Source organism: Plutella xylostella, chromosome 27 (genome assembly GCF_932276165.1).
Source record: "Plutella xylostella chromosome 27, ilPluXylo3.1, whole genome shotgun sequence".
Taxonomy (NCBI): Eukaryota; Metazoa; Arthropoda; class Insecta; order Lepidoptera; family Plutellidae; genus Plutella; species Plutella xylostella.
Window position 1 is genome coordinate 6518888 of NC_064007.1, and position 27965 is coordinate 6546852.

Here is a 27965-nt window from a genome sequence, read left to right on the forward strand (position 1 = left end):
AAAGTTTAGGGCGTGTCAGACCCGACTTGAGGTGAATTGATCTCCCGGAAGGGGGGGAGGTGGGGGGATGGTGTTTTTTGTAAACGGTGGGGAACATGATGAAATTTAAGGGAAAATTCCAAAAAATGATTTTTTTTTTATTGCGGGGGGAGGGGAGATTTTTTTATAAAAACGTGTTTTTTCGGGGATTTTCAAAGCATTTTTTTATTGTGTTGGGGGCATTTGACAGGTTTGACTTGTATGGAGCGGTTGTGTAGTTTGACGAGTAGAGTTGCCACGTGAAAGAATTTTCCCCATTTTTAGGGTAAATTTCGAGATTTTCCCCAAAAACATGAAAAGTAGAAATGGCCACTTTTGATTTTAAAATTTGATGCAGTTTTGTCGGAAAGACCCGTACTAATGACATTTGACCATTTTTATTACTTTCGACTGGCAACCCTGCGCGATAGGCGAGATTATATTTTTTCCGATTTTTTTACGTCGACCCAACTTGAGGTGAATTGATCTCCCAGAAGGGAGGCAGATGGGGTGATGATTTTTTTTGGACACGGTCTGATGTATGGTGCAGTTTATGGGAAAATTCCGAAAAGTTGAAAAAACAAAATGGCGGACTGCTTTGGCGGCCATTTTGTAAAAGTGACTTTTTTTCGCGATTTTTGATTGGTTGTTTCACATGTTTAGAGTGGTTGGGGAGATTTGTCTTGTATGGCGCATTTGTGTAGTTTGTTGAGTAGACTATACCAACTAAATAAAATTTCCCCATTTTTAGGGAAAATTTTGAGATTTTCCCCAAAAACCTGAAAAATAGAAATAACCGTTTTGGATTAAAAAAAATGATGCAGTTTAGTAAGAAAGGCTCATACTAATGACATTTGACTATTTTTATCACTTTCGGCTGGCAACCCTGAGAAATACGGGAGATTATATTTTTGAAAAAGTTCGACGTCGATTCAAGTTGAGGTGAATTGATCTCCCAGAAGGGGGGGAGGTGGGGTGATGTTTTTCTTTGTACATGGTTGGATATATGGTGAAATTCATGGGAAAATTCCGAAAACTGCAAAAATCAAAATGGCAGATGAAGTGGCAGCCATTTTGTAAAAGAGAAATTTTACATGTTTTAAGGCTATTTCACCTGTATTGAGTGGTCTGACAGTTTTGACTTGTAGAGCGCGTTTGTGTAGCTGAATGCATTAAGTTTGCTTATGAAATAAAAACTCCCCATTTTTAGGGAAAAAAACAAAATTTCCCTAAAAACATGGGAATTTTTACATAAATATGCAATTTTATCGTTTTGTGATGGTCTGAGGGGATTCAAATGTATGGCGCGTTTGTGTAGTTAAATGCATAGATTTTTAAGTAATAATAAAAAACTCCCCACTTATAGAAAAAAAAACAAAATTTCTCTAAAAACATGGGAAAATTTACATAAATATGCAATTTTATCACTTTGAGATGGTCTGAGGGGTTTCAAATGTATAGCGTGTTTGTGCAGTTAGATGCACAGATTTTTAATTAATAATAAAAAGTCCCTACTTATAGAAAAAAAAACAAAATTACCCTAAAAACATGGGAAAATTTACATAAATATGCAATTTTATCGTTTTGTGATGGTCTGAGGGGATTCAAATGTATGGCGCGTTTGTGTAGTTAAATGCAAAGATTAATAATTAATAATAAAAACTCCTCACTTATAGGAAAAAAACCAAAATTTCCCTAAAAACATTGGAAAATTTACATAAATATGCAATTTTATCACTTTGAGATGGACTGAGGGATTTCGAATGTATGGCGTGTTTGTGTAATTAAATGCAAACAATTTTAATTTAAAATAAAAACTCCCTACTTATAGGGAAAAAAATCAAATTTTCCCTAAAAACGTAGAAAAAATTACCAACATTAGCAATTTTACCCCGTTGAAGTGGTCAGACAGATTTATGGTATATGGCGCATTTGTGTAGATAAATACAAAGAATTATTTTTTAAAATAAAAACTTCCCACTTGTAGGGAAAAAAACAAAATTTCCCTAAAAACGTACAAAAAATTACCAACATTATCAATTTCACCCCTTTGAAGTGGTCAGACAGATTTGTGGTATATGGCGCATTTGTGTAGATAAATACAAAGAATTATTTTTTTAAATAAAAACTCCCCACTTGTAGGGAAAAAAATCAAAATTTCCCTAATAACGTAGAAAAAATAACCAACATTAGCAATTTCACCCCTTGAAGTGGTCAGACAGAACAATACTATTTAAAAACAATAATATAAATGCTTTAGAATCTGACATTACAAATACACTATCAGATGTGATTGAATGGCTCACCTCAAATAATCTACTAATAAATATTGACAAATCAAATATAATGACATTTAAAAATAATTACAACCCTAAATCAGAATTAGATAATCTTGACATAAAATACAATAATAAAAATATAAATTTAGTTGAATCCACAAAATTTCTAGGTTTGTACATAGACTCACATTTGACATGGAAGAACCACGTAGAAAGGGTTTGCTCTAAAGTTAAATCATTCGCCTACGCTTTACATATGCTTGCAAAAGTGGTCAATCAAAAAGCAGTATTAGCTGCATATTATGCGTATGTGGTCTCTACTCTGAGATATGGTCTTATCTTCTGGGGTAATTCTACAGATAAACATATCGCCTTTAAGGCACAAAAAAGATGCATTAGATCAATCTGTAAATTAAAACCAACAGACACATGCAAAACGCACTTCATACAACTGAAAGTATTAACGTTGCCTTCATTATATATTTTAGAAATAGCACTCTTTGTGAAAGGAAATAGCGATCGTTTTGGAAAATTCAAAAGTAAAAGGTGTGGAAATAAAATCAGCGCTGCCAGCTGCTCAACAGCTCTTTTTAAAAAGAGTGTTTTTGGTATGGCCCCTATAATCTACAATCATTTGCCGAGTTGTATAAGAGAAATCAATGTACTCAATTTGTTCAAAAAATGCTTAACAAAATTTCTTATTAGAAAAGCCTATTACAGCCTAGAAGAATTTCTTCAAGACCATGTGTAATAGTCACGTTCCTTGTAGCTGTGTCAAAAGTTTATATGTATAAATATTTAATTAGGTATATCTTTGACATGCATGCATTCATTGAATTTATCACTGTTTCTTAATTTTAATTTAATTTTTTATTTATGTTTTAATTTTAATCTAATTTATTTTTAATTTTAAAACTTTGCAAACCCTCTTGGGTGGAGTATAGTTAAGCGACTTTCCTTTATTTATCATACACCAAACCAATGTACCTATATTCAGCAAAATAAATGATTTGATTTGATTTGATTTGACAGATTTATGGTTGATGGCGCATTTGTGTAGATAAAAATAAATAGATAAAAATAAAGATAAAATAAACACCCCACTTTTTGGGGAAAAAATATTTTCCCTTAAAACATACAAAATGTAAATCAACTTTACTAAAGTTTAAGTGCAGTTTGAGGCCATAGTCCTTCTACAAGCCATACCAAAATTAAACGAGCCGAGCGCAGCGAGGCATCCGACAAGTAACCCTGCCATAGAGAAAAGAAATCCGAGCGAAGCGAGGCACTACGTATCATAATTATTAATATCAATTAAGAAAAACTACGGCAAAAGTCCCGTTTAACAAGTGGAAAGCCGAGCGAAGCGAGGCAAAACAACCTAGACCTCAATCCAAAACCTAGAGAGCCGAGCGGAGCGAGGCAAAACTACAGAAATCAACAACCGAAAACCCGAAGAGCCGAGCGAAGCGAGGCTACAGCGCAATAAACAGCAAATGCCTATGTTACTGCAAAGCCGAGCGAAGCGAGGTAAAACGATCAAAACTATCATTCCGAGACCTAGAGAGGAGCGGAGCGAAGCGAGGCTAAACTTCTTTAATCACCAACTGCCTGTTTAACCGGAGAGCCGAGCGCAGCGAGGCAAAACAATCCAAGCCATCATACCACAAACTTTGGAGAGCCGAGCGCAGCGAGGCAAAACATTTCAAAACATTATACCACAACTACTAAAGAGCCGAGCGCAGCGAGGCAATACAACTTAAGTATACCCTTATCGTAAAAATATAAGGGCCGAACGAAGCGAGGCAAAAGTATTCAACTCACCAAAACCCAAACCCTGAAGGGCCGAGCGAAGCGAGGCAACAATACTCAAACCCTCATCAACAAAACTTATCTACATTCAGCTCTCGAATGTGGCAAATAATACTAAAGAATCCAATATTTGTATACAAAAGATATCGCCTCGATACTAGGTAAAGTTCATGAAAAAAAAAGTTAATATAGGTAGGTAGTTTCTCTACTAAAAAACTCAGGAGTATAAGTGAATAATCGAACGCTAGAAAAACGCGCGAATGGCGGTGACTCAGATTTATAAGGTGTTATATTATTATTAAAGAACCCAACGTTTGTATACAAAAAGATGTCGGCTACATAAACTACAGGTAAAGGTTATAATGGCTAAAGTTTTGAAGGGAAATCAGTATCAGTTAAAGCCAGTATTTCTTCAATATGATAGGAATATTAATGCGAAGAAAACCACCAGAAAGAGTCGCTGCGTTATTGTAAAGCTGACCGATACTAATACTGAAAAAAAAAACAGTTTTTAAAATAAAAGCAAAAGCATCAATACCCACGTGATAACGAAATTCATACGGAAAATACAGTTTTGAAGGCAAAACTTAAAACAAGAAAAACCAAAATTCATACTGAAAACTGTGCCCCCCCCTGAAACAAAATCATCAGAACCCCTTTTATAACGTAATACATACAGAAAACAGTTATTAATCCAAAACAAAACACAACAAAGAATTGCTACAGTTTGTCCAAGTCAATACCCTGCTGAAACCAAAACTCATAATAAAAACTGTAATCCCACCTGAAACAAAATCATCAGTACCACTTTAATAAAGAAATTCATAGTGAAAACCTTTTTTAAGGCCTAACAAAATGCAAGATAGATTTGCTACGGTATGTTAAAGTAAATACCTAACTGAAACCGAATTTCATAGGTACTATAAACTGTATTCCACCTAAAACAAAATCATCAGTACCCCCCTTAGTAAAGAAATTCATAGTGAAAACAGCTTTGATGGCATAACGAAACGCAAGAAGGATTTGCTACGGTATGGTCAAGTCAATACCCTGCTGAAACTGAAATTCTTACTGAAAACTAATCCCACCTGAAATAAAATCATCAGTACCCCTTTAATAAAGACATTCATAGTGAAAACAGTTTTTAAGGCGTAACAAAACGCAAGAAAGATTTGTTACGATATGTTCAAGTCAATACCCTGCTGAAACCGAACCAAACGCATCATAGCCCCGCGCGGCTGCTTGCAGCCCGCGCCACAACGCAACCTCTAGTTATATTATATAAAGCTGGATTACCACTGACACACTGACTGACATAGTAGTTCTCCCAGAAGGAGTAATTTTTTGATATAAAAATGTTTTAGGGAAATGTACAGGGTGCTCGGGTGAGTAGAGAAAAAATCCGACATTTTAAAAAAAGTTGTAAAAAAAAAAAATTTTTTTTGTTCCTCTTTTTTGGTGACCATACATTTTTTTATATTTCGAGGGTGTATTAAGAGTGTCCGACAGATTATAAAAAAAATATAAAAAAATAAAAAAACAAAATGGCGGCCGAGTTGCAGTGAAGCAAAGTTTAGGGCGTGTCAGACCCGACTTGAGGTGAATTGATCTCCCGGAAGGGGGGGAGGTGGGGGGATGGTGTTTTTTGTAAACGGTGGGGAACATGATGAAATTTAAGGGAAAATTCCAAAAAATGATTTTTTTTTTATTGCGGGGGGAGGGGAGATTTTTTTATAAAAACGTGTTTTTTCGGGGATTTTCAAAGCATTTTTTTATTGTGTTGGGGGCATTTGACAGGTTTGACTTGTATGGAGCGGTTGTGTAGTTTGACGAGTAGAGTTGCCACGTGAAAGAATTTTCCCCATTTTTAGGGTAAATTTCGAGATTTTCCCCAAAAACATGAAAAGTAGAAATGGCCACTTTTGATTTTAAAATTTGATGCAGTTTTGTCGGAAAGACCCGTACTAATGACATTTGACCATTTTTATTACTTTCGACTGGCAACCCTGCGCGATAGGCGAGATTATATTTTTTCCGATTTTTTTACGTCGACCCAACTTGAGGTGAATTGATCTCCCAGAAGGGAGGCAGATGGGGTGATGATTTTTTTTGGACACGGTCTGATGTATGGTGCAGTTTATGGGAAAATTCCGAAAAGTTGAAAAAACAAAATGGCGGACTGCTTTGGCGGCCATTTTGTAAAAGTGACTTTTTTTCGCGATTTTTGATTGGTTGTTTCACATGTTTAGAGTGGTTGGGGAGATTTGTCTTGTATGGCGCATTTGTGTAGTTTGTTGAGTAGACTATACCAACTAAATAAAATTTCCCCATTTTTAGGGAAAATTTTGAGATTTTCCCCAAAAACCTGAAAAATAGAAATAACCGTTTTGGATTAAAAAAAATGATGCAGTTTAGTAAGAAAGGCTCATACTAATGACATTTGACTATTTTTATCACTTTCGGCTGGCAACCCTGAGAAATACGGGAGATTATATTTTTGAAAAAGTTCGACGTCGATTCAAGTTGAGGTGAATTGATCTCCCAGAAGGGGGGGAGGTGGGGTGATGTTTTTCTTTGTACATGGTTGGATATATGGTGAAATTCATGGGAAAATTCCGAAAACTGCAAAAATCAAAATGGCAGATGAAGTGGCAGCCATTTTGTAAAAGAGAAATTTTACATGTTTTAAGGCTATTTCACCTGTATTGAGTGGTCTGACAGTTTTGACTTGTAGAGCGCGTTTGTGTAGCTGAATGCATTAAGTTTGCTTATGAAATAAAAACTCCCCATTTTTAGGGAAAAAAACAAAATTTCCCTAAAAACATGGGAATTTTTACATAAATATGCAATTTTATCGTTTTGTGATGGTCTGAGGGGATTCAAATGTATGGCGCGTTTGTGTAGTTAAATGCATAGATTTTTAAGTAATAATAAAAAACTCCCCACTTATAGAAAAAAAAACAAAATTTCTCTAAAAACATGGGAAAATTTACATAAATATGCAATTTTGTCGTTTTGTGATGGTCTGAGGAGATTCGAATGTATGGCGCGTTTGTGCAGTTAAATGCATAGATTTTTAATTAATAATAAAAACTCCACACTTATAGAAAAAAAAATCAAAATTTCCCTAAAACGTATAAAAAATTACCAACATTAGCAATTTCACCCCGTTCAAGTGGTCGGACAGATTTATGGTATATGGCGCATTTGTGTAGATAAATACAAACAATAATTATTTAAAATAAAAACTCCCCACTTCTAGGGAAAAAATCAAAATTTCCCTAAAAACGTACAAAAAATTACCAACATTAGCAATTTCACCCCGTTGAAGTGGTCAGACAGATTTGTGGTATATGGCGCATTTGTGTAGATAAATACAAACAATAATTATATTATAATAAAAACTCCCCACTTGTAGGGAAAAAATCAAAATTTCCCTAAAAACTTCACCCCTTTGAAGTGGTCAGACAGATTTGTGGTATATCGTCACCTTAAATCGTAAACCGCCTAACTCCACTTTTTGGCGAAAATGACTTTTTGGTATCATTAGAAGCGTCTTTTCAAGGCGCATCTTTTCGTATTACTCGTAAATCGATAAAAAAACTGAGCTCTGAGCAAATTAAATTTTCGTTTTCCTCCTAACTCGAAGTCGTGATTTTTAATCAATAAAACCTCGTAACTCCTGCTATTCCCAAACAACGAGCGATGTAGGTGGGAGTGAACGTACGTTTTTGCAATAAAACTATGTTTTTGACTTTGTTTTTATTACTACAAAAATAAATGATAGTGCTTAACATTCTTATTCATCAATTTATAGTAAAATATTGTTGTTTTTTAGCAATATTATGTTCTAAATTAAAAGTTACGCGTATATCACAAACTAATTATTGTATACTAGCTGTTCCCGCGCGCTTCGCTTCGTCCAAAATAGTTTTCCTGTGGGAATTCCGGGATAAAAAGTAGCCTATGTTTTTTCCCAGGGTCTAGACCGTATGTATACCAAATTTCATTCAAATCCGTTCAGTAGTTTTGGCGTGAATGAGTAACAGACAGACCGACAGACAGACAGACAGACACAGTTACTTTCGTATTTATAATATTAGTAACGATAAGGATTTTGGTTGGAGTCAGCACTTAACTACATACTTATGTAGGTTTTTTTGCAAACAAGGCAGGACGGCTGCTGCAACCCGTTTCTGACGAATCCTTGGCTCCTCCAACCAGTCCCATCACAGTCATTATCTTCGACTTGACAAGACAGGTGCTCCTTGGAGGTCAATAGATTGCACGGCACCCGTATAAAGGCGATGGATTCATTTGCGAGGACCCCCAGATTTGGATGTACCCCGAGCACTGCATGGCATACAGAGCACCAGCTACTTATTGATCCCGGGGAACTAACATCCTGAAATGATCCTCGAATGACCAGCAACTATCGACGACTAGGCTGAAGTAGCACATGTTCCTATCTATACCAATGTGAAAATCGCTAACCCGCACTGATAGATTTGGTGGCTCCCTGCTTATTAGGAATTTGTAGCGTGTCAGGAGGGGCGCTGTTTTAAGGCCTAATCGGTGGATTATGCCAAACAAGGCCACTTTCTTCTTTGGGATGTGATCCTCGAAGGATGCTCTCTCAGCCACTTTCTGTATTTCACCAGCAGAATGCATTTAGCACAATGCATTCTGCTGATGCCGCTTGCGAGCTTGATTTGCAGGACAGTGTTGTATGCCAAGTTCCATTGCAGAGGTGTCCAAGACCGACCACTGTGAAACTCCGCAACTGACCTCCTTCTGCGAAAATAAACCCTCTCTGATCGGGTACTTAATGTACCAGTTGGACTTCTGACTATTTGCTGGAGGTAGGAAGGCAATAGATGGTATTCAAGAGTGGCCCTAAAGGTTCCCCAAGGTATAGAGTTGAACGCGTACACCATGTCTAAACTAACACCCAGCACAACTCTCCCCGCGGTTCTCATCCTGCTCCGACAGTGAACGAACGTAGAAGTACTTCTACTTATACGTATTGTATTGTATCCGCTATCGATTGTGCATTTCATAAGCCAAATTGACAATCCAAAAGGTCAAGACCGTTCAGCCAGGGGTATCACTAAATTAAAGGGCTTGTCAGCCTCTTACAGCAGTCAGATGGGTCGGTACACAAAAGAAGAATCTGCAGGACTGCTTTCATTCTTCAGGAGCTTTAACGTGGCCTCTTTCCAGTCAGTGGAGACCTCACTGGCACTCATGCTGCGGTACAACAGACAGATTAACTGTCTGTACAAACCAGCTCTGAGCGCTAGCACCCACACACAGTCTGGTATGCCATGGGGGCTAGGAACAGTCTTTTGCGCCCCGTTCCAACTCTCAATCTGTCACTTATTGCTCGTCAGATGATGATCACAGCGTACCACCATCAGGTTACCACCAGAGTTTCAACGGCGACGGCGGGGGCATGGACGCAGCCTGCCTAGTACTGATTTATGTTTTCTACTGCTTATTAAGATGATTGCTGACTATATAATTATTATTTATTTATTATATTATTATAAACGTAGATAGATTTATCTATATTTGAATAGCGTAAGTCCATCAAAGAGAAAAATATTTTTCATAATCGTAGTTCGAAATACTCGTATTTCCAGGAAAAACACGTATCTCCAATAATGGTATTCAGATAGAGATTTGTAAAAGATCGTAAGTCCATTTTGTGTATAAAGCGATTAAAATAGCAGATTTTTTATAACGCCATTGAATCCGCAATCACTTTTTTAATCTAGTAACAAAAAAACATTAGGGGGTATCCTAAGTAGAAGTACAAAATAAACAGTTTTTTTTGTCTCCTGTAAAATTTGCTCGCCCGGAGTTAGGCGGTTTACGATTTAAGGTGACGATATCGCGCATTTGTGTAGATAAATACAAACAATAATTATTTTAAATATAAAACTCCCCACTTGTAGGGAAAAAATCAAATTTTCCTAAAAAGTATAAAAAATTACCAACGTTAGCAATTTCATCTCTTTGAAGTAGTCAGTCAGATTTATGGTATATGGCGTATTTGTGAAGATAAATACAAACAATTATTATTTAAAATAAAAACTCCCCACTTTTAGGGGAAAAAATATTTTCCCTAAAAACATACAAAATGTAAATCAACTTTACCACAGATTAAGTGCCGAGCGCAGCGAGGCCACAGTCCTCCTACAAGCTATACCAAAATAAAACCAGCCGAGCGCTGCGAGGCATCCGATCGACAAGTAACCCTGCCATAAAGAAAAGAAATCCGAGCGAAGCGAGGCATTACGTATCATAATTATTATTATCAATAAAGAAAAACTACGGGAAAAGTCCCGTTTAAGAAGTGGAAAGCCGAGCGAAGCGAGGCAAAACAACCTATACCATCAATTCAAAACCTAGAGAGCCGAGCGGAGCGAGGAAAAAATACTGAAAACAACATCCGGAAACCCGATGAGCCGAGCGAAGCGAGGCTAAAGCGCAATAAACAGCAAGTGCCTATGTAACTGCAAAGCCGAACGAAGCGAGGAAAAACAACCGAAATTATCATTCCGAGACCTAGAGAGGAGCCGAGCGAAGCGAGGCTAAACTACTTTAATCACCAACTGCCTGTTTGACTGGAGAGCCGAGCGCAGCGAGGCAAAACAATCCAAACCATCATACCTCAAACCTTGGTGAGCGGAGCGCAGCGAGGCAAAACATTTCAAAACATCATACCACAACCACTGAAGAGCCGAGCGCAGCGAGGCAATACAACTTAAGTATAACCTTACCGTAAAAGAGGAGCCAAGCGAAGCAAGGCAAAACAAGGCGAACCACCATACTTCAAACCCTGGAGAGCCGAGCGAAGCGAGGCAACACTACCCAAACCCTCGTCAACACAACTATATAACCTGAGAGCCGATTGTGGCTAAGAAATATCTTGAATGAATAAAAAAAATACAAAGTGTATGTTTGGGCGTTTATAGTTCCAATTATGAATTAAATTGAAGTAAAACATAGTTTTGTAAAAATAGTCTTAAACAGCAAACCCACGTATTTCTTTTCTATGAAAAAGTTTCTCTACAGGACAGAGTAAACTAATAATCGAGATGCTAGAAAAACGCGCGAATGGGGGTGACTCAGATTTATGAGGTATTAATTAAAAAACCCAATATTTGTACACAAAACGATGTCGGCTCGATACTAGGTAAAGTTTACGAAACCAATTTTTTTTCATATAGATTAGTTTCTCTACCGTATTTGTGTGAGATAATCCGTAACAGGAACCAATTTTTTTGAGTACGAGTACGGGATGGAGAGTTGGGATATGGTCCGAAAATTTGGATGCGTCTTTGACTTGAACACCAGAAAGATCCGCTACGTCATTGTAAAGTATACCTACCTGAATTTTCCTACTGGTATTTTTAAGGCGAAATGAATGACCACTAAAGTAATTATAATAGCAACATTTCATAATAAGAAAATTATAAGCATAAAGCCATAAGTATTCTTCACTCAAATTTGAATACAAAGGAAAACGCCAGAAATGTGGTATATTATAAGTAAAGCCAGCTGACCGATTATTATACTTAAAAAACTGTTTTGAAAACAAAAACAAAAGCATCAATACCGACATGATATCGAAATTCATAATGAAAATAGTTTTAAAGGCCTTACAAAACGCAAGAAAGATTTGCTACAGTATGTTCAAGTCAATACCCTGCTGAAACCAATATTCATACTGAAAACGTATAACTACCTAAAACAAAATCATCAGTAGGTACCCCTTTAATATAGAAATTCATAGTGAAAACCGTTTTTAAGGCCTAAAAAAACGCAAGAAAGATTTGCTACGGTATGTTTAAGTCAATACCCTGCTGAAACCGAAATTCATACTGAAAACTGTTTCCCATGTCAAACAAAATCGTCAGTACCCCTTTAATTAAAAAAAATCATAGTGAACACAGTTTTTAAGACATAACAAAACGCAAGAAAGATTTGCTACGGTATATTCAAGTCAATACCCTGCTGAAATGGAAATTCATACTGAAAACAGATACCCACCTTAACCGAAGGCATCAAAGCACCGCGCGGCTGCTTGCAGCCCGCGCCACAACGCGACCTCTAGTTATAATATATATAGCTGGATTACCACTCACTCACTCATTGACATAGTAGTTCTCCCAGAAGGAGCCATTTTTTGATATGAAAATGTTTTAGGGAAATGTACAGGGTGCTCGGGTGAGTAGAGAAAAACCTCGACTTTAAAAAAAAAGTGGTAAAAAAAAATATTTTTTTTTGTTCCTCTTTTTTGGTGACCATACATTTTTTTATATTTTGAGGGTGTGTTAAGAGTGTCTGACAGATTATAAAAAAAATATAAAAAAATAAAAAAACAAAATGGCGGCCGAGTTGCAGTGAAGCAAAGTTTAGGGCGTGTCAGACCCGACTTGAGGTGAATTGATCTCCATGAAGGGGGGGAGGTGGGGGGATGGTGTTTTTTGTAAACGGTGGGGCACATGATGAAATTTAAGGGAAAATTCCAAAAAATGTTTTTTTTTAATCGCGGGGGGAGGGGAGATTTTTTTATAAAAACGTGTTTTTTCGGGGATTTTCAAAGCATTTTTTTATTGTGTTCGAGGCATTTGACAGGTTTGACTTGTATGGAGCGGTTGTGTAGTTTGACGAGTAGAGTTGCCATGCGAAAGAATTTTCCCCATTTTTAGGGTAAATTTCGAGATTTTCCCCAAAAACATGAAAAGTAGAAATGGCCACTTTTGATTTTAAAATTTGATGCAGTTTTGTCGGCAAGACCCGCACTAATGACATTTGACCATTTTTATTACTTTCGACTGGCAACCCTGAGCGATAGGCGAGATTATATTTTTTCGGATTTTTTTACGTCGACCCAACTTGAGGTGAATTGATCTCCCAGAAGGGAGGCAGGTGGGGTGATGATTTTTTTTGTACACGGTCTGATGTATGGTGCAGTTTATGGGAAAATTCCGAAAAGTTGAAAAAACTAAATGGCAGACTGCTTTGGCGGCCATTTTGTAAAAGTGACTTTTTTTCACGATTTTTGATTGGATTTTTCACATGTTTAGAGTGGTTGGGGAGATTTGTCTTGTATCGCGCATTTGTGTAGTTTGTTGGGTAGACTATACCAGTTAAATAAAATTTCCCCATTTTTAGGGAAAATTTTGAGATTTTTCCCAAAAACCTGAAAAATAGAAATAACCGTTTTGGATTTTAAAAAATGATGCAGTTAAGTCAGAAAAGCTCATACTAATGACATTTGACTATTTTTATTACTTTCGGCTGGCAACCCTGAGAAATACGGGAGATTATATTTTTGAAAAAGTTCGACGTCGATTCAAGTTGAGGTGAATTGATCTCCCAGAAGGGGGGGAGGTGGGGTGATGTTTTTCTTTGAACATGGTTGGATATATGGTGAAATTCATGGGAAAATTCCGAAAACTGCAACAATCAAAATGGCGGATGAAGTGGCAGCCATTTTGTAAAAGAGATATTTTACATGTTTTAAGGCTATTTCACAGTTTTCCAGTGGTCTGACAGTTTTGAGACGTATACGCGTATTTTGAAGAGCGCGTTTGTGTGTTTAGGTACGCTTAATTTTTCTATGAAATAAAAACTCCCCATTTTAAAAGAAAAAAACAAAATTTCCCTAAACATGGGAAATTTTACATAAATATGCAATTTATCGTTTTGTGATGGTCTGAGGGGATTCGAATGTATGGCGCGTTTGTGTAGTTAAATGCATGCAATTTTAATTAATAATAAAAACTCCTCACTTATAGGAAAAAAAAAACAAAATTTCCCTAAAAACATGGGAAAATGTACATAAATATGCAATTTTATCACTTTGAGATGGTCTGAGGGGTTTCGAATGTATAGCGTGTTTGTGTAGTTAAATGCATACAACTTTAATTTAAAATAAAAACTCCCCACTTATTGGGAAAAAATAAAAATTTCCCTAAAAACGTATAAAAAATTACCAACATAGCAATTTCACCCCGTTGAAGTGGTGGAACAGATTTATGTTATATGGCGCATTTGTGTAGATAAATACAAAAAATAATTATTTAAAATAAAAACTCCCCACTTGTAGGGAAAAAAACAAATTTTTCCTAAAAACGTAGAAAAAATTACCAACATTAGCAATTTCACCCCTTTGAAGTGGTCGGACAGATTTGTGGTATATGGCGCATTTGTGTAGATAAATACAAAGAATTATTTTTTTAAATAAAAACTCCCCACTTGTAGGGAAAAAAATCAAAATTACCCTAATATAATGGGAAATTTAACATAAATATGCAATTGTATCCCTTTGAGATGGTCTGAGGGGTTTCAAATGTATAGCGCGTTTTATACAGTTAAATGCATAGAATTTTAATTTAAAATAAAAACTTCTTACTTTTATGGAAAAAAATCAAAATTTCCCTAAAAACGTAGAAAAAATTACCAACATTAGCAATATCACCCCTTTGAAGTGGTCAGACAGATTTATGGTATATGGCGCATCTGTGTAGATAAATATAAACAATAATTATTTAATATAAAAACTCCCCACTTGTAGGGAAAAAATCAAAATTTCCCTAATAACGTAGAAAAAATTACCAACATTAGCAATTTCACCCCGTTGAAGTGGTCAGACAGATTTATGGTATATGGCGCATTTGTGTAGATAAATACAAACAAAAATTATTTAAAATAAAAACTCCCCACTTTTAGGGAAAAAAAAACAAAATTTCCCTAAAAACGTAGAAAAAATTACCAACATTAGCAATTTCACCCCTTTGAAGTGGTCAGACAGATTTATGGTATATGGCGCATTTGTGTAGATAAACACAAACAATTATTATTTAAAATAATAACTCCCTACTTTTAGGGGAAAACATATTTTCCCTAAAAACATACAAAATGTAAATCAACTTTACCACACACTTAAGTGCCGAGCGTAGCGAGGCCATAGTCCTTCTACAACCTATACCAAAATAAAACCAGCCGAGCGCAGCGAGGCATCCGACAAGTAACCTTGCCATAAAGAAAATAATTCCGAGCGAAGCGAGGCATTACGTATCATAATTATTAATACCAATAAAGAAAAACTTCGGGAAATGTCCCCTTTAAGAAGTGGAAAGCCGAGCGAAGCGAGGCAAAACAACCTAGACCTCAATCCAAAACCTAGAGAGTCGAGCGGAGCGAGGCAAAACTACTGAAATCAACAACCGAAAACCCGAAGAGCCGAGCGAAGCGAGGCTAAAGCGCAATAAATTCCTATGTTACTGCAAATCCGAGCGAAGCGAGGTAAAACGATCAAAACTATCATTCCGAGACCTAGAGAGGAGCCGAGCGAAGCGAGGCTAAACTTCTTTAATCACTTGAGCGAGGCAAAACAATCCAAGCCATCATACCACAAACTTTGGAGAGCCGAGCGCAGCAAGGCAAAACATTTCAAAACATTGCACCACAACCACTGAAGAGCCGAGCGCAGCGAGGCAATACAACTTAAGTATACCCTACCGTAAAAATATAAGGGCCGAGCGAAGCGAGGCAAAACCTTTCAAACCACCAAAACCCAAACCCTGAATGGCCGAGCGAAGCGAGGCAACACTACTAATCTGAGAGCTGAATGTGGCAAATAATACTAAAGAATCCAATACTTGTGTACAAAAGATATCGCCTCGATACTAGGTAAAGTTCATGAAAAAGAAAGTTCATATAGGTAGGTAGTTTCTCTACTAAAAAACTCAGGAGTATAAGTGAATAATCGAGACGCTAGAAAAACGCGCAAATGGCGGTTACTCAGATTTCCTCATCAACAAAACTAATCTGAGAGCTGAATGTGGCAAATAATACTAAAGAATCCAATATTTGTGTACAAAAGATATCGCCTCGATACTAGGTAAAGTTCATGAAAAAGAAAGTTCATATAGGTAGGTAGTTTCTCTACTAAAAAACTCAGGAGCATAAGTGAATAATCGAGACGCTAGAAAAACGCTCGAATGGCGGTTACTCAGATTTATGAGGTGTTTTATTAAAGAAGCCAACATTTGTATACAAAAAGATGTCACCTAGATAAACTATAGGTAAAGGTATTATAGATACCTATAGTTATAATGGCTACATTTTTAAAGGGAAATCATAAGCAGTTAAAGCCAGTATTTTTCTTCCAAATTATTGGAACATTAATGGGAAGAAAAACGCCAGAAAGAGTAGCTGCGTAATTGTAAAGCTGACCGATATTTATACTGAAAAAAACAGTTGTTAAAATAAAAGGAAAAGCATCAATACCCACGTGATAACGAAATTCATACGGAAAATACAGTTTTGAAGGCAAAACAAAACACAAGAAAGAATTGCTACCGTATGTTCAAGTCAATACCGTGCTAAAATCGAAATTCATACTGAAAACTGTATCCCCCCCTGAAACAAAATCATCAGAACCCCTTTTATAACGAAATTCATACAGAAAACAGTTTTTACTCGTAATCTAAAACAAAACACAACAAAGAATTGCTACGGTTTGTTCAAGTCAATACCCTTCTGAAACCAATATTCATACTGAAAACTGTAATCCCACCTGAAACAAAATAATCAGTAAGTACCCCTTTAATAAAGCAATTCATAGTGAAAAAATCGTTTTTAAGGCCTAAAAAATTGCAAGATAGATTTGCTACGGTATGTTAAAGTTAATACCCTACTGAAACCGAAATTCATACTGAAAAAACTGTTTCCCACGTCAAACAAAATCGTCAGGAACCCTTTTATTATAAAAAAAAACATAGTGAACACAGTTTTTAAGGCATAACAAAACGCAAGAAAGATTTGCTACGGTATATTCAAGTCAATACCCTGCTGAAATGGAAATTCATACTGAAAACAGACACCCACCTAAACCGAAAGTATCAAAGCACCGCGCGGCTGCTTGCAGCCCGCGCCACAACGCGACCTCTAGTATTATAATATAGTTAAGTAGTTAGGTACAGTAAGGGGCAGGTAAACCTGACCCCCCTCAGAAGCATTGTTAGTATGAGAGGATTTTTTTACAACACCCCCGTGTAAATTTTATTTAAGGTAAACGTAGCCATTAATGGTGTTTTTTTTAGGGTTCCGTAGCCAAAATGGCAAAAACGGAACCCTTATAGTTTCGTCATGTCCGTCTGTCCGTCTGTCCGTCTGTCACAGCCGATTTACTCGGAAACTATAAGTACTACAGTGATGAAATTTGATGGGAATATGTGTTGTATGAACCGCTACAAAAATATGACACTAAATAGTAAAAAAAAGAATTGGGGGTGGGGCCCCCCATACATGTAACTGAGGGATGAAATTTTTTTTTTCGATGTACATACCCGTGTGGGGTATAAATGGAAAGGTCTTTTAAAATGATATAAAGTTTTCTAAAAAACATTTTTCTTAAAGTGAACGGTTTTTGAGATATCAGCTCTCAAAGTCGTAAAAAGTATGTCCCCCCCCCTCTATTTTTATAACTACGGGGTATAAAATTCTAAAAAAAATAGAGGTGATGCATGCTAATTAACTCTTTCAACGATTTTTGGTTTGATCAAAGTATCTCTTATAGTTTTTGAGATAGGTTGATTTAACTGTAATTTTGGTTAAGTTATTGTTGCTACGGAACCCTTTGTGCGCGAGCCCGACTCGCACTTGGCCGGTTTTTTAACTTTGGTTTTAATTACCTACTATGCCTATTTAATTACCTGTCTATACCTACTTTGATTGTGTTGTACCGTGTTATTACACAAATAAAAGTGTCATTATGTGTATTGTGCTTATAACTTAATAATTAGAAATGAGAGTAACCTGCCAAAAAACTGTTTTCACAGTTTGGCAGACATTTAATTGTAATACTCAGATGTATTTTTGATAATAAACATAAATTTAAAAAAATACCTACCTATTTCAAAATGGACAACTTATAAGGATTTGTCGTCATAATATTTTTTTGCTCACTTGAAAAGAGCTATGCAACGATGTATGACGGTTCTACCTTTTTTGGCATAAGATTTATTTGCCTAATCTCATATTGCATAGTAACGTTTGGTCAAAGTCTCGTTACGCCGAAAATCGTATGGCATAAATCTCGTTTAGTAAAAAGTTATTTCGCATAACATTGTTTAGCCTAATAATGGTATGGCCAAATCTTGAATAGCCTAATAATGCTATGGCATAGGTTTATACAAAGTAATAATATTCGTTTGGCTTTAACTTTGACGGAACGTCTCCCTACATAGCGCAAACTGGTGCCTTGTATTGTTTCCGCTGTTTGGAAAACGCTCCGCTTTGGTTTTGATGAACATGTACACCTAACACGCTCCTCCTCGCTTTGCTCGTCGTCGCACCTATTTTTAGGTTTCAATCTCATGGGGTTTGTAATAATTATATTGGTCGTTAACTTTCGATTTTTTGATCATACAACATCGTGATTTTCGGGATGTAGGAGAAAAATACCACAATTTGTACATTTACTACATACTTAATATATTATTTATTAAGATAACATTAGGAGAAACAAGATTATACATAGGTATAGACGAACATAAATTTGAGCAACCGAAACTTAGGTGTTTAAAGATTGTGCCTAAAGAGTTTTAGACGAAACGAGCCTTATGCTACATAAGTCTTGGCAAAGTGATGGTTCGGCCAAAAAAGTTTAGACCATACGAGTTATGCGAAATGAGTTTTGGTCAATAAAGATTATGCGACATGAGCGGAACCCATGTATGACTCATCTTTATTGGACATGTCCCAAAACGCCCATCCTCTTTTAGACACTAAAACTATCATCAGTACGTACGGTGGCCTGCGCCTAAAAGTATACAGGCAGAGTTTTAAAATAGCGATCCCTGATGATGAAGGAACCAGCTACATCTGTTATAAATCCAGGGATGTGTTGTGTGTGATGTGTGTAGCAGTGGTGTTTATGTGGATGTGCTTGAGCAGCATGTGAGCTTGAGATCGCTATTTTAAAAACTCCGCCTGTATACTTTTAGGCGCAGGCCACCGTACTTACTCGTACTTAAAAAATAATGAGAATTCGGAATACATTATCCAAATTGACGTTACGAAGGCGAGTAGCATCAAACTGGTGACGTCAGCTGCCACAGCGGTGTTGTGACTGTTCTTATGCACAGCCACAACCTGATTTTGCCTTACCTGGGATATTGAAAATTATAATGTAAATCGAGGGTATCAGCTTTCTACTTACCTACCTATTTTATACGTATTAAGAAGGTATGATAACAAAAATATTTTCTTGTTCGTCATAAATAAATGTTAAGAGAAGAAACTCTTCAAGGGGGGGCATTCTCAGCCGTGGGGTGCAAGGCTTCAGTACAGTGGGGCACCGCCCCAAGGCTGTATAATTCTATAATTTAATTAAACTACTTACAGTGCTGTTGATCCAGTCGGTGTAGCTAGAGACGCGCGTAGACACATGAGGGTAGAAGGAATCGCCGCATGCAATCGCAAATGAGGTCACCCCAACCACCACCCCGTTGTACACCAAGGGACCACCTGAGTCACCCAGGCAAGTACCAGCTCCTGTAGGGGACAAACTCTTATTGTAAGCCGAGATATGTATGACGACTTGACGAGTCTGGAAAATACCCAACGTGTGTGGACGGACACAAACTTTCTCACAACTCGCAAACGCACTCGATAATAATCGTCAAAGTCGTCAAGTGTCTGCATAAAGTCGGTCCAGCCTATCGACGAGTCGGATATACGAGCTTACCTCCAACACCAAGCAGCCCCGTGCAGAGCATGTTGTTGACGTTGTTGTATGAGAAGAAGATCGAATAACGCGCGGCGCAGGTGTCTCGGTCCACCTTGCGCAGCCCCACGTGCCGCAGGCCGAGGGGGGTTGACTTGCTGCAGTTCTCCTACGGGGTATTACAGTAGTGGTACGAGTATAGGAAGCCGACCGAAATGATTCAGGGGCTCATTGCTGCATCATGCCAAACATGAGGTAGGTATATTTCCGTTTATTATCAAATAAGAAATTAGGTCATTACTTAGCTACATATAAATGCCGATAAAATCCACAAGGTGAAGTGTTTGATACTCACATCAGTTCGTCCCCACCCGACAGCTACCACTGACGCGTTGTCCGGGACCACATACCCCCCCGGGGGGATGGCGGCTGGCTGCACCGAGCTGCTCCGGTAGTTGCTTTTACTGTCCGACAGCACCAACACTGCCACGTCGTTAAAAGGGAAGGTATAGCTCTCGTGAACCACGATCTTGGACGTCACATGCTCTGAGCCTCCGCGGTCATTGTAGGTAGATCCGACGCGAATGACAACTTTAGATGCCCTCAAGATGGTAGTGCCAGTAGCAGCTGTAGTGTCATTGATTTCTCTGGAAAGATTTCATAGGTATGGACCTAGGAGCTTTTGGAGATATGGATACCTAGATCATTCACTGTATGACTTGATACTGCAGTGGCAAAGGGTTCACGCCTGTAACACAATTCACATTGCTTCTCTTTTGGATTGACTATTTGATTTGATATTTTATATATTATTATATCCTAATCCTAACTAATATTATAAATGCGAAAGTCACTGTCTGACTCTCCTACTATAGAATAGATTTAACATATTAGGTTTTGTATTTATTTCAGACAAATGAAAAACTTTAATAGCGCGACGTAGGATTTCATATTAATTGGCCTCGGTTCCATACAAGCTCTCTGTATTGCGCTTTTAGTGCCATCTGTTGGTTATATCCGGAACTGTCTGTCTGTCTGTAACTCTTTCACGCCAAAACTACTGAACGGATTTGAATGAAATTTGGTATACATATGGTCGAGACCCTGAGAAAGAACATATGCTACTTTTTATTGCGAAACGGAGGTTGTAAGGGGTTAAAATGGGGGGTTGAAAGTTGTATGCGAATACTTAATTTTAAAAGATAAAAATATGACGGCTGACTGGCGTAGTGGTTAGTGACCCTGACTGCTATGCCGAAGGTCCCGGGTTCGATTCCCGGCCGGGTAGACCTTTTTTTAAATAAACTTTATATTTAAGCACTTGATGAGCAATAATTAAACATTTTGTTCTAGCGTTTTTGAAACTTCGACCTGTGAGTGGATGAAATAGGGGTTCATATTTTGTATGAAGTTCGTCATTTTTGAAGATAAAAACATTATATTTTGTATTTAGGCACTACATAATCACAAAAAAAAACCCAGTGTGGGGTGTAATATAGGGGTTGAAAGTTTTATGGGTGTTGAGTTTTAGAAGTTTAATTTATATAGTAGCTATGTCCGCTCTTAGATGGCGTTGTCGGGTGTTCGTATAGATCGCGGTATGGTTTGATTTTAGCTGATGTACTTATAGTTTGTATGTGTTTGCCACGTATTTAACTGGATGAAGGCGCCTATCGGCGCCTCCCCCACAGTTAGGGTAAAGCTGAATAAGTTGATCAGTCAATCTTAGTGTTGAATGTGTATATGCCCACAGATTCTGCTGAAAACTTGTTGAACTTTACGGAGTGTCTTTGTGAAGTGAACGCAGTTATAGAAAATAGCGATGTAGAGGCTGTTTATATATTAGGCGACTTTAATGCTCATCCACATACTCTATTTTGCAATGAGATGTTGAACTTTTGTGCGGAACAACAGTGGAAATGTGCGGACTTTGAAATCCTTGGTATGGACTCTGGGACATATACTTATGTAAGTGAATCTCATGGGACTAGACGATGGTTGGACCACTTTCTGGTGACGGAGTCAGCCTATAACACGATTACAGATGTTAAAGTATTGTACGATGTTTATTGGTCTGATCATTTACCTATTACATTTCAATGTAATCTAAGTGTGATAAGGAGAAAGGTGTATGCTGATGGTTATAATTGTAACAAAGTTATATGGGGCAATAGGGAGGGTGATGCGGTTAACAGTTATAAAGACTATTGTAACAGTTTTCTTAAAAACATTGATTTTCCATCAGAATTAAGATTTTGTTGTGATGATGTTTGTAACCAAATAGATCATAGAAAAATCATAGATAACATGTATAACAATCTGGTCACTGCAATTAGTCAGGCGGCCACACTAAGTAGTACATATAATGTTAAACCTAATAGGAAAAAGTATATTATTGGTTGGAATAAATATGTCAGACAGTATCATGCATCTGCAAGATCGCACTTTCAATTTTGGGTAGCTCTGGGCAGACCGTCGGGTGGACCAATTTACAATAATATGTGTGAAAGTAGGAAACTCTTTAAGTTGAAGCTCAAATGGTGTCAGAACAATAGTGATCAAATTTTATTTTTATTTTTTATTTTATTTATTAGGGACAACAAACAATTGTACACATACATTATGTAACACGTATATATAAGAAGAGTAATTTGGTGTACAATCCACACCGTTATCCACAGATTAAGTTTTTAAATACAATTGCAAGTACTTACAAAGAGTGACTAAATTAAACACAAAGACTAAACACTAAACAACCCAGGGGAAGGGACGGGGAGGGGGAGAGGAAAGAGGATTGAAGTGACATTTAAGTAGTGTGAGTGTGTATGAGTTACTACATGTGTAAGTTATTGAGTGTTTCAGTTATATGTTTCTTATAACAATAGGGAGTAAGTGTGAACACGTCAGCGTCATTAAAGAGTTGATTATAAGTAGCTACAAGGCGCTGCAGTGGCGCGCGCTTGCCGGCGTTGGTGCGGCAGCTGGAGGACGCGAACAGCTGGTGCGGGTTCGCAGCTCGCTGCCGGCCGCCTCGCCGCGGCACGCGATAGCTTATGGAGTTTATTAGTTCAATGGAATCGAACCGATGTCTACAAAGATTGTATAGCATCATGGCTCCGAGAAGTATCCGCCTAGATTTAAGTGTAGGCATTTTAAATTTATCAAGTAGGCCTGGGTAAGGTAATTTTGATTTGAAAATTTTATAAAAGGTTGAACGAAGGAATTTATGTTGCACATTTTCAATAGCATCTTCATACTTAGCGTAAAAGGGGTTCCATATACATGAAGCGTATTCTAGGTGGGGACGTATTAGAGTATTAAATAAATAAACATAAGTGGAATATCTCTTGAAATCTTTGCAGGTTCGCATGACGAAGCCATACATTTGGAATGATTTTTTAACAATATTATCTATGTGAATATCAAAATGTAAATGTGAGTCAAAAGTGACACCAAGATCACGTATGTGTGACAATTTTGGGAGATAGAAACCATTGAGACTATAAGTGAACTTGACTACATTAATTTTCTTAGTAAAAGTAATGGAGCAGCATTTAGACAGACTTAGGTGAAGCTTGTTATCAGTACAGTATGTACTAAACCTGTCGAGGTCTTGTTGAAATAAAACACAGTCATGTTCGTTTTGAACACCTAGAAAGATTTTAAGGTCGTCGGCAAATAGTAGAAATTTACAGTTATGGAAACATGTGTTTATGTCATTTATAAATAAAATAAAAATTAAGGGGCCTAGGATTGAGCCCTGGGGGACACCAGAAGATACAAAAATGGTATTGGACTCGAAGCCGTTTACTACAACTCTTTGAGTTCTATTGAATATATACGATGCAAACCAGCGGAGGAGATCACCTTTGATTCCATTATATGACAATTTTTGTAAAAGGAGTCTATGGTCCACCTTGTCGAAAGCCTTTCGAAAATCTGTGTACACTGAATCTACTTGGATGCGATGGTCCATATGGTCGAATAAGTAATTAGAATATAACATTAAATTAGTGACAGTTGATCTGCGGTGAACAAAACCATGCTGTTGTTGGATTATATTACTGTGAAGAAGAGGATAAATATGTGTGTGTACAAGCTTTTCGAAAAGCTTCGACAAGGCCGACAAACCTGATATCGGCCGGTAGTCTTCTACATTACTTCTCGAGCCACTTTTAAAAACTGGCGTAATGTTAGCCTTCTTCCACACCGCAGGAAATGATCCCTCATGTAGACATTTGTTAAATATAATATATAAAGGCATAGTGATACTAACAGATGTCGCTTTTAGAAAAGAGGCTGGTATCCCGTCCGGGCCCGGTCCTTTAGTGGCATCAAGGTTTTTCAGTTCACGCAGGATAGAATCACATGAAAGATGAATACTGCTTAAGTTCACGGTGGAGTGGTTATCGAATTTATATGGGTCCAGGCCAACATCCCAGTTACTAAGATCCGCAGAGGAAGGCTCGTAAACAGACTCAAAAAAGGCAGAAAAATAATTGCATATTTCCTTAGGATCACTTGTGATGTCATTTTTATACCGAACGGTAGACGGTATTCCGGGATTGCATTTTCTACTAGAGATAAAACTCCAGAAGTTTTTAATGTTAGTACGTATACCATTCTCAACGGACTCAATATAGTCAACAAAACATTTTTTTGATTCTAATTTGTACCTGTGCCTAAATAAAGAAAATAATTCATAATCTGAAATATTCTTGGTTTTCTTCCATTTAACCCATGCTTTATTTTTATTTTTAGATATGTGGATCAATGCGGTTGAAAACCACACTGGATATGATGATCTTTTACATATTTTAGTTGGGGTATGCATCTTAATGATAGAATATAGAATTTCATAAAAGGAGTTAACCGCCTCCACAGCTGGTAACTTGTCAAATATATCATTCCACTTGAGTTCATTTAAGTCTTTATTAATCATACAATAATCAGCTCGGTTAAAACATAATTTGCGGATAGGTTGACGGGGCATAGTATCGTTACTAGTGTCAAGGACAATCAACGCCAAGAGGGTAGGGTGGTGTCTGTCAGGAGGTAGTAAATCATTTGGGGGCGGTAAACATTGACATTCACCATCAGTTAGAAAAAGGTCCAGTGTGTGGTTAATGTGATTTTGTAGTGAGTTATATTGAAAAGTATTAAGTAACGATATGAAATTAAGTAGGTATAGGCCGATATCGTTTGTACTACCATTCTCGAACGAAGGTGTACAGTGAGAACCGTTGAGTGTCCATGTTAGACAGGGAATGTTGAAGTCGCCCACAATTACATGGCGGGCAATACGGGCATTAGAGAGGTATTCACTAAGCGGTTCGAGCAGAGACATGTAAACGTGAAGGGGTAGTTTTGGGGGTATGTATACGGCAGCAATGACGTGTCTCGAGCCTGGATCCGTTGCCGGTAGTTCAATAAGTACGTAGTCGAGGCAAGCAGCAGGGGCGGCAGCGGAGGGGGCGGGGGCGGCGGGCAGCACGCGGCGCGCGGCGCGCAGCCCCAGCTCGCGCCGCACCGCCACCAACACGCCGCCGCCATCCAGCTTGCCGCAGGCCTCTCGGTCCCGATCGCAACGAAATACCACATACCTACTATCAATGAACTCACCATCGGATATCGCTGGAATTAACCAAGTTTCAGTTAAAATAATGACGTCGTAGCAATTAGATAGGATGTTGTGATATAAAGTATTTAATTTGGTTCGCATACCACCGCAATTTTGATAATAAATACATATTTTATCCTTCATTTTTGAGAGTGCCTAATTAAACAAATATTTTTTTTTGGTAGGTATAGGTAGGTATAATAATTAACTAAAAATAAATGTACTGTGAATGAAATTCCAACCAATATGCTATTATTACATGTACGTTTATTAAAAGGTTAGTAAATTTATAGTTAAGGCGATAAGCATTGGAACATATTGTACCTATAAATAGCTGGGTAGCCTCAGTAAAATACCTAATAGTATAGTAATGGTAACAATAAGATAAACGACATGCAGTCATGTATGAAATAAAAATAGGCGAGCATAATATTGGCAGTGCTAAGATAGTATTGAGATTTAACTTGTAGGGTGGTATGAAATTATCAGTAAGCGCGAATTGGAAGACGAATGTAGCAATGAGTAAACAAGCTGTGGCAAAGAATAGTGAGTGTATAGATAAGACACCAGTTGTAAAAGATCAGGGCTGTTGTGAGTGTTGTGGTATAAATTGATAGTTATTATGTTTATTTTATATATTAGTGTGTTGGGGGAGAGGGAGGGGGGACAAACGTAGATATACAAGTATGGTAAGAAAAAGTGAATTTGGTGAGTTAATATATAAGACACATAAACTATTGGTAGGCATGGATATGGGCTGATAATTAAATGATCTAGGGAGCCAAGAAGTGAGAGTAGCAGGGTCCATACTTTACGTAGTAATATTCCTAGGTTTAATTTTAGCGATGTCGCTATGGGATCGAATAGCAAGCACTGGCGAGACTTCAGTTTCACGAACCAAGACTCCTCCGTGTCGCACCCAGACGAACCGGAAGTTGTTCTTGCTGGCCGCTTCCCTTGCCTCGCGAAACAGCTGCTTATTCTTAAGGGTCAGGTGTTCATTAATGTAGACCTTACGGGGATCACCAGGGATGTTTAACTTCTCAGATGTGATGCCTCTTGAGATGCGGGCCGCAGCCAAGATGTTATCACGAAGCGAGCGTGTGTTGAACTTCACAATGATGTTTTTTGGATGCGGACTTTTTGGATTGGCATGGGGAACTCGGTGTACAGATATTATGTCGTTTGGTGCAATATTCTGCTTCAGTGCAACGCCGACCTCTTGCACAATTGCCACAAGGTTTTCGCTCCGTTTCTCTGGTAGGTTACCTATTTCTAGGTTGCACTGGCGCGCTTGTTGCTCCATGATATCTATTTTGGATTCGAGTGTAACAATGGTGTTCAGCTTTTGCTCAAGGTATTCAACTTTTTTGTTGAGGGAAGTTATGTTGCTCAAAGCTTCTTCAGTTTTCTTATTGATTTCGTCGTATTTTTCACTTAAGAAAGTTACAGCCCTGTTAACCTCCCTAAATTCGGAGAGCATGGCCGTCATCTTCTCGTCCTGCTTGGCAAACCACTTCTCCAAAAGGTCGTTCATGCTGGCCTGGAAACTCGCCATGTCGTTTTGCAAGGAATCGTCGCCGAAGCGGACAAATTGGTTCCTAAAGGTAACGTAATTCGGTGGGGACTCCTTTTCCAGCAGTGGTGCCTCATCAGTCGCCATGGGGGTGCCGACAGGGTTCACGGGAACATTATCTGCCTCAGTGTTCTTGGTTGGGTTGAATGTGCTGTTTAGGGGGTTTGACATCGTGGATGTAGTCACTTCTGTACGCACAATACTTCTTAGTCTATGACCGATTACGTCGCACGGACCGGCAGCGGCACGGGGCAGGTAGTGGGGCAAGCGAACTAGCTACGCGGGAGCACGGTGACAACCGGTTCGAACGACGGCGGTCGACGGAATGAAATTAAAATGGATATACTGGCTACTCTGCGAAAAGAAAAACATTTCGGTAAATTTTGGAAATGCACTAATAAACTTAATCTTAAGCCAAGTCTGCCTGCTTCAGTTGCCCTCAACTGAAGCAGGCAGACTTGGCCAAGTGTGAACCAAAAGATATAGCAAACCGCTTTAAAGAACACTTTAAAGTTGAACCATGTGTAAATAAGAAAGCGTGCTCAAATAACACAGACCTAAGTAATGAAACCAGGTTGAGGGTGCGATTTTCAGCTAAAGATGTGTTGCACACTATAAAATACATGACCCGAGGTAAATCTCCAGGCCATGATGGTCTAAGTATAGAGCACCTACAAAATGCTGGTGCTCACCTCCCAAGGATATTGTGTATGTTTTATAATTTATGTATTAGCCATAGCTACCTCCCACAGGATATGATAGAGACCATTGTAGTGCCAGTTATTAAAAATAAGACTGGTGACATATCTAGTATAAGTAATTATAGACCAATATCTCTAGCTACAATAGTAGCCAAAGTATTTGACGGTTTGATTGAGGGCCAGCTTAGTAGGTATATAAAGCTCC

At 37.8% G+C, this 27965-nt stretch overlaps 2 protein-coding genes across 2 annotated transcripts; one reads left to right on the top strand and one right to left on the bottom strand.

The window, feature by feature from the left end:
* Positions 1–19539: 19539 nt before the first annotated feature.
* On the bottom strand, positions 19540–20867 carry LOC125490788 (trypsin CFT-1-like). Its single transcript, XM_048631106.1, has 3 exons — positions 20854–20867; positions 20219–20510; positions 19540–20032 (listed from the first exon to the last, which is right to left on the bottom strand). Exons 1-3 carry the CDS (start codon positions 20865–20867, stop codon positions 19856–19858), a joined length of 483 nt encoding a protein of 160 aa, XP_048487063.1. The 3' UTR covers positions 19540–19855.
* Positions 20868–21581: 714 nt separating this feature from the next.
* On the top strand, positions 21582–27506 carry LOC125490789. The gene is made up of 2 exons (XM_048631107.1): positions 21582–22425; positions 27390–27506. The coding sequence occupies exons 1-2, from the start codon at positions 21607–21609 to the stop codon at positions 27504–27506; spliced, it is 936 nt and encodes a 311-aa protein (XP_048487064.1). The 5' UTR covers positions 21582–21606.
* Positions 27507–27965: the final 459 nt, after the last annotated feature.

Excerpts from the sequence above, each read along its gene's own strand:
- LOC125490789 (XM_048631107.1), top strand. The coding sequence starts at position 21,607 with ATGCCCACAGATTCTGCTGAAAACTTGTTGAACTTTACGGAGTGTCTT. Across the intron at positions 22,426-27,389 it reads GTCAGAACAATAGTGATCAA|ATTAAAATGGATATACTGGC; the intron begins ATTTTATTTTTA and ends CGACGGAATGAA.
- LOC125490788 (XM_048631106.1), bottom strand. Across the intron at positions 20,033-20,218 it reads TCGGGTGGGGACGAACTGAT|GAGAACTGCAGCAAGTCAAC; the intron begins GTGAGTATCAAA and ends AATACCCCGTAG.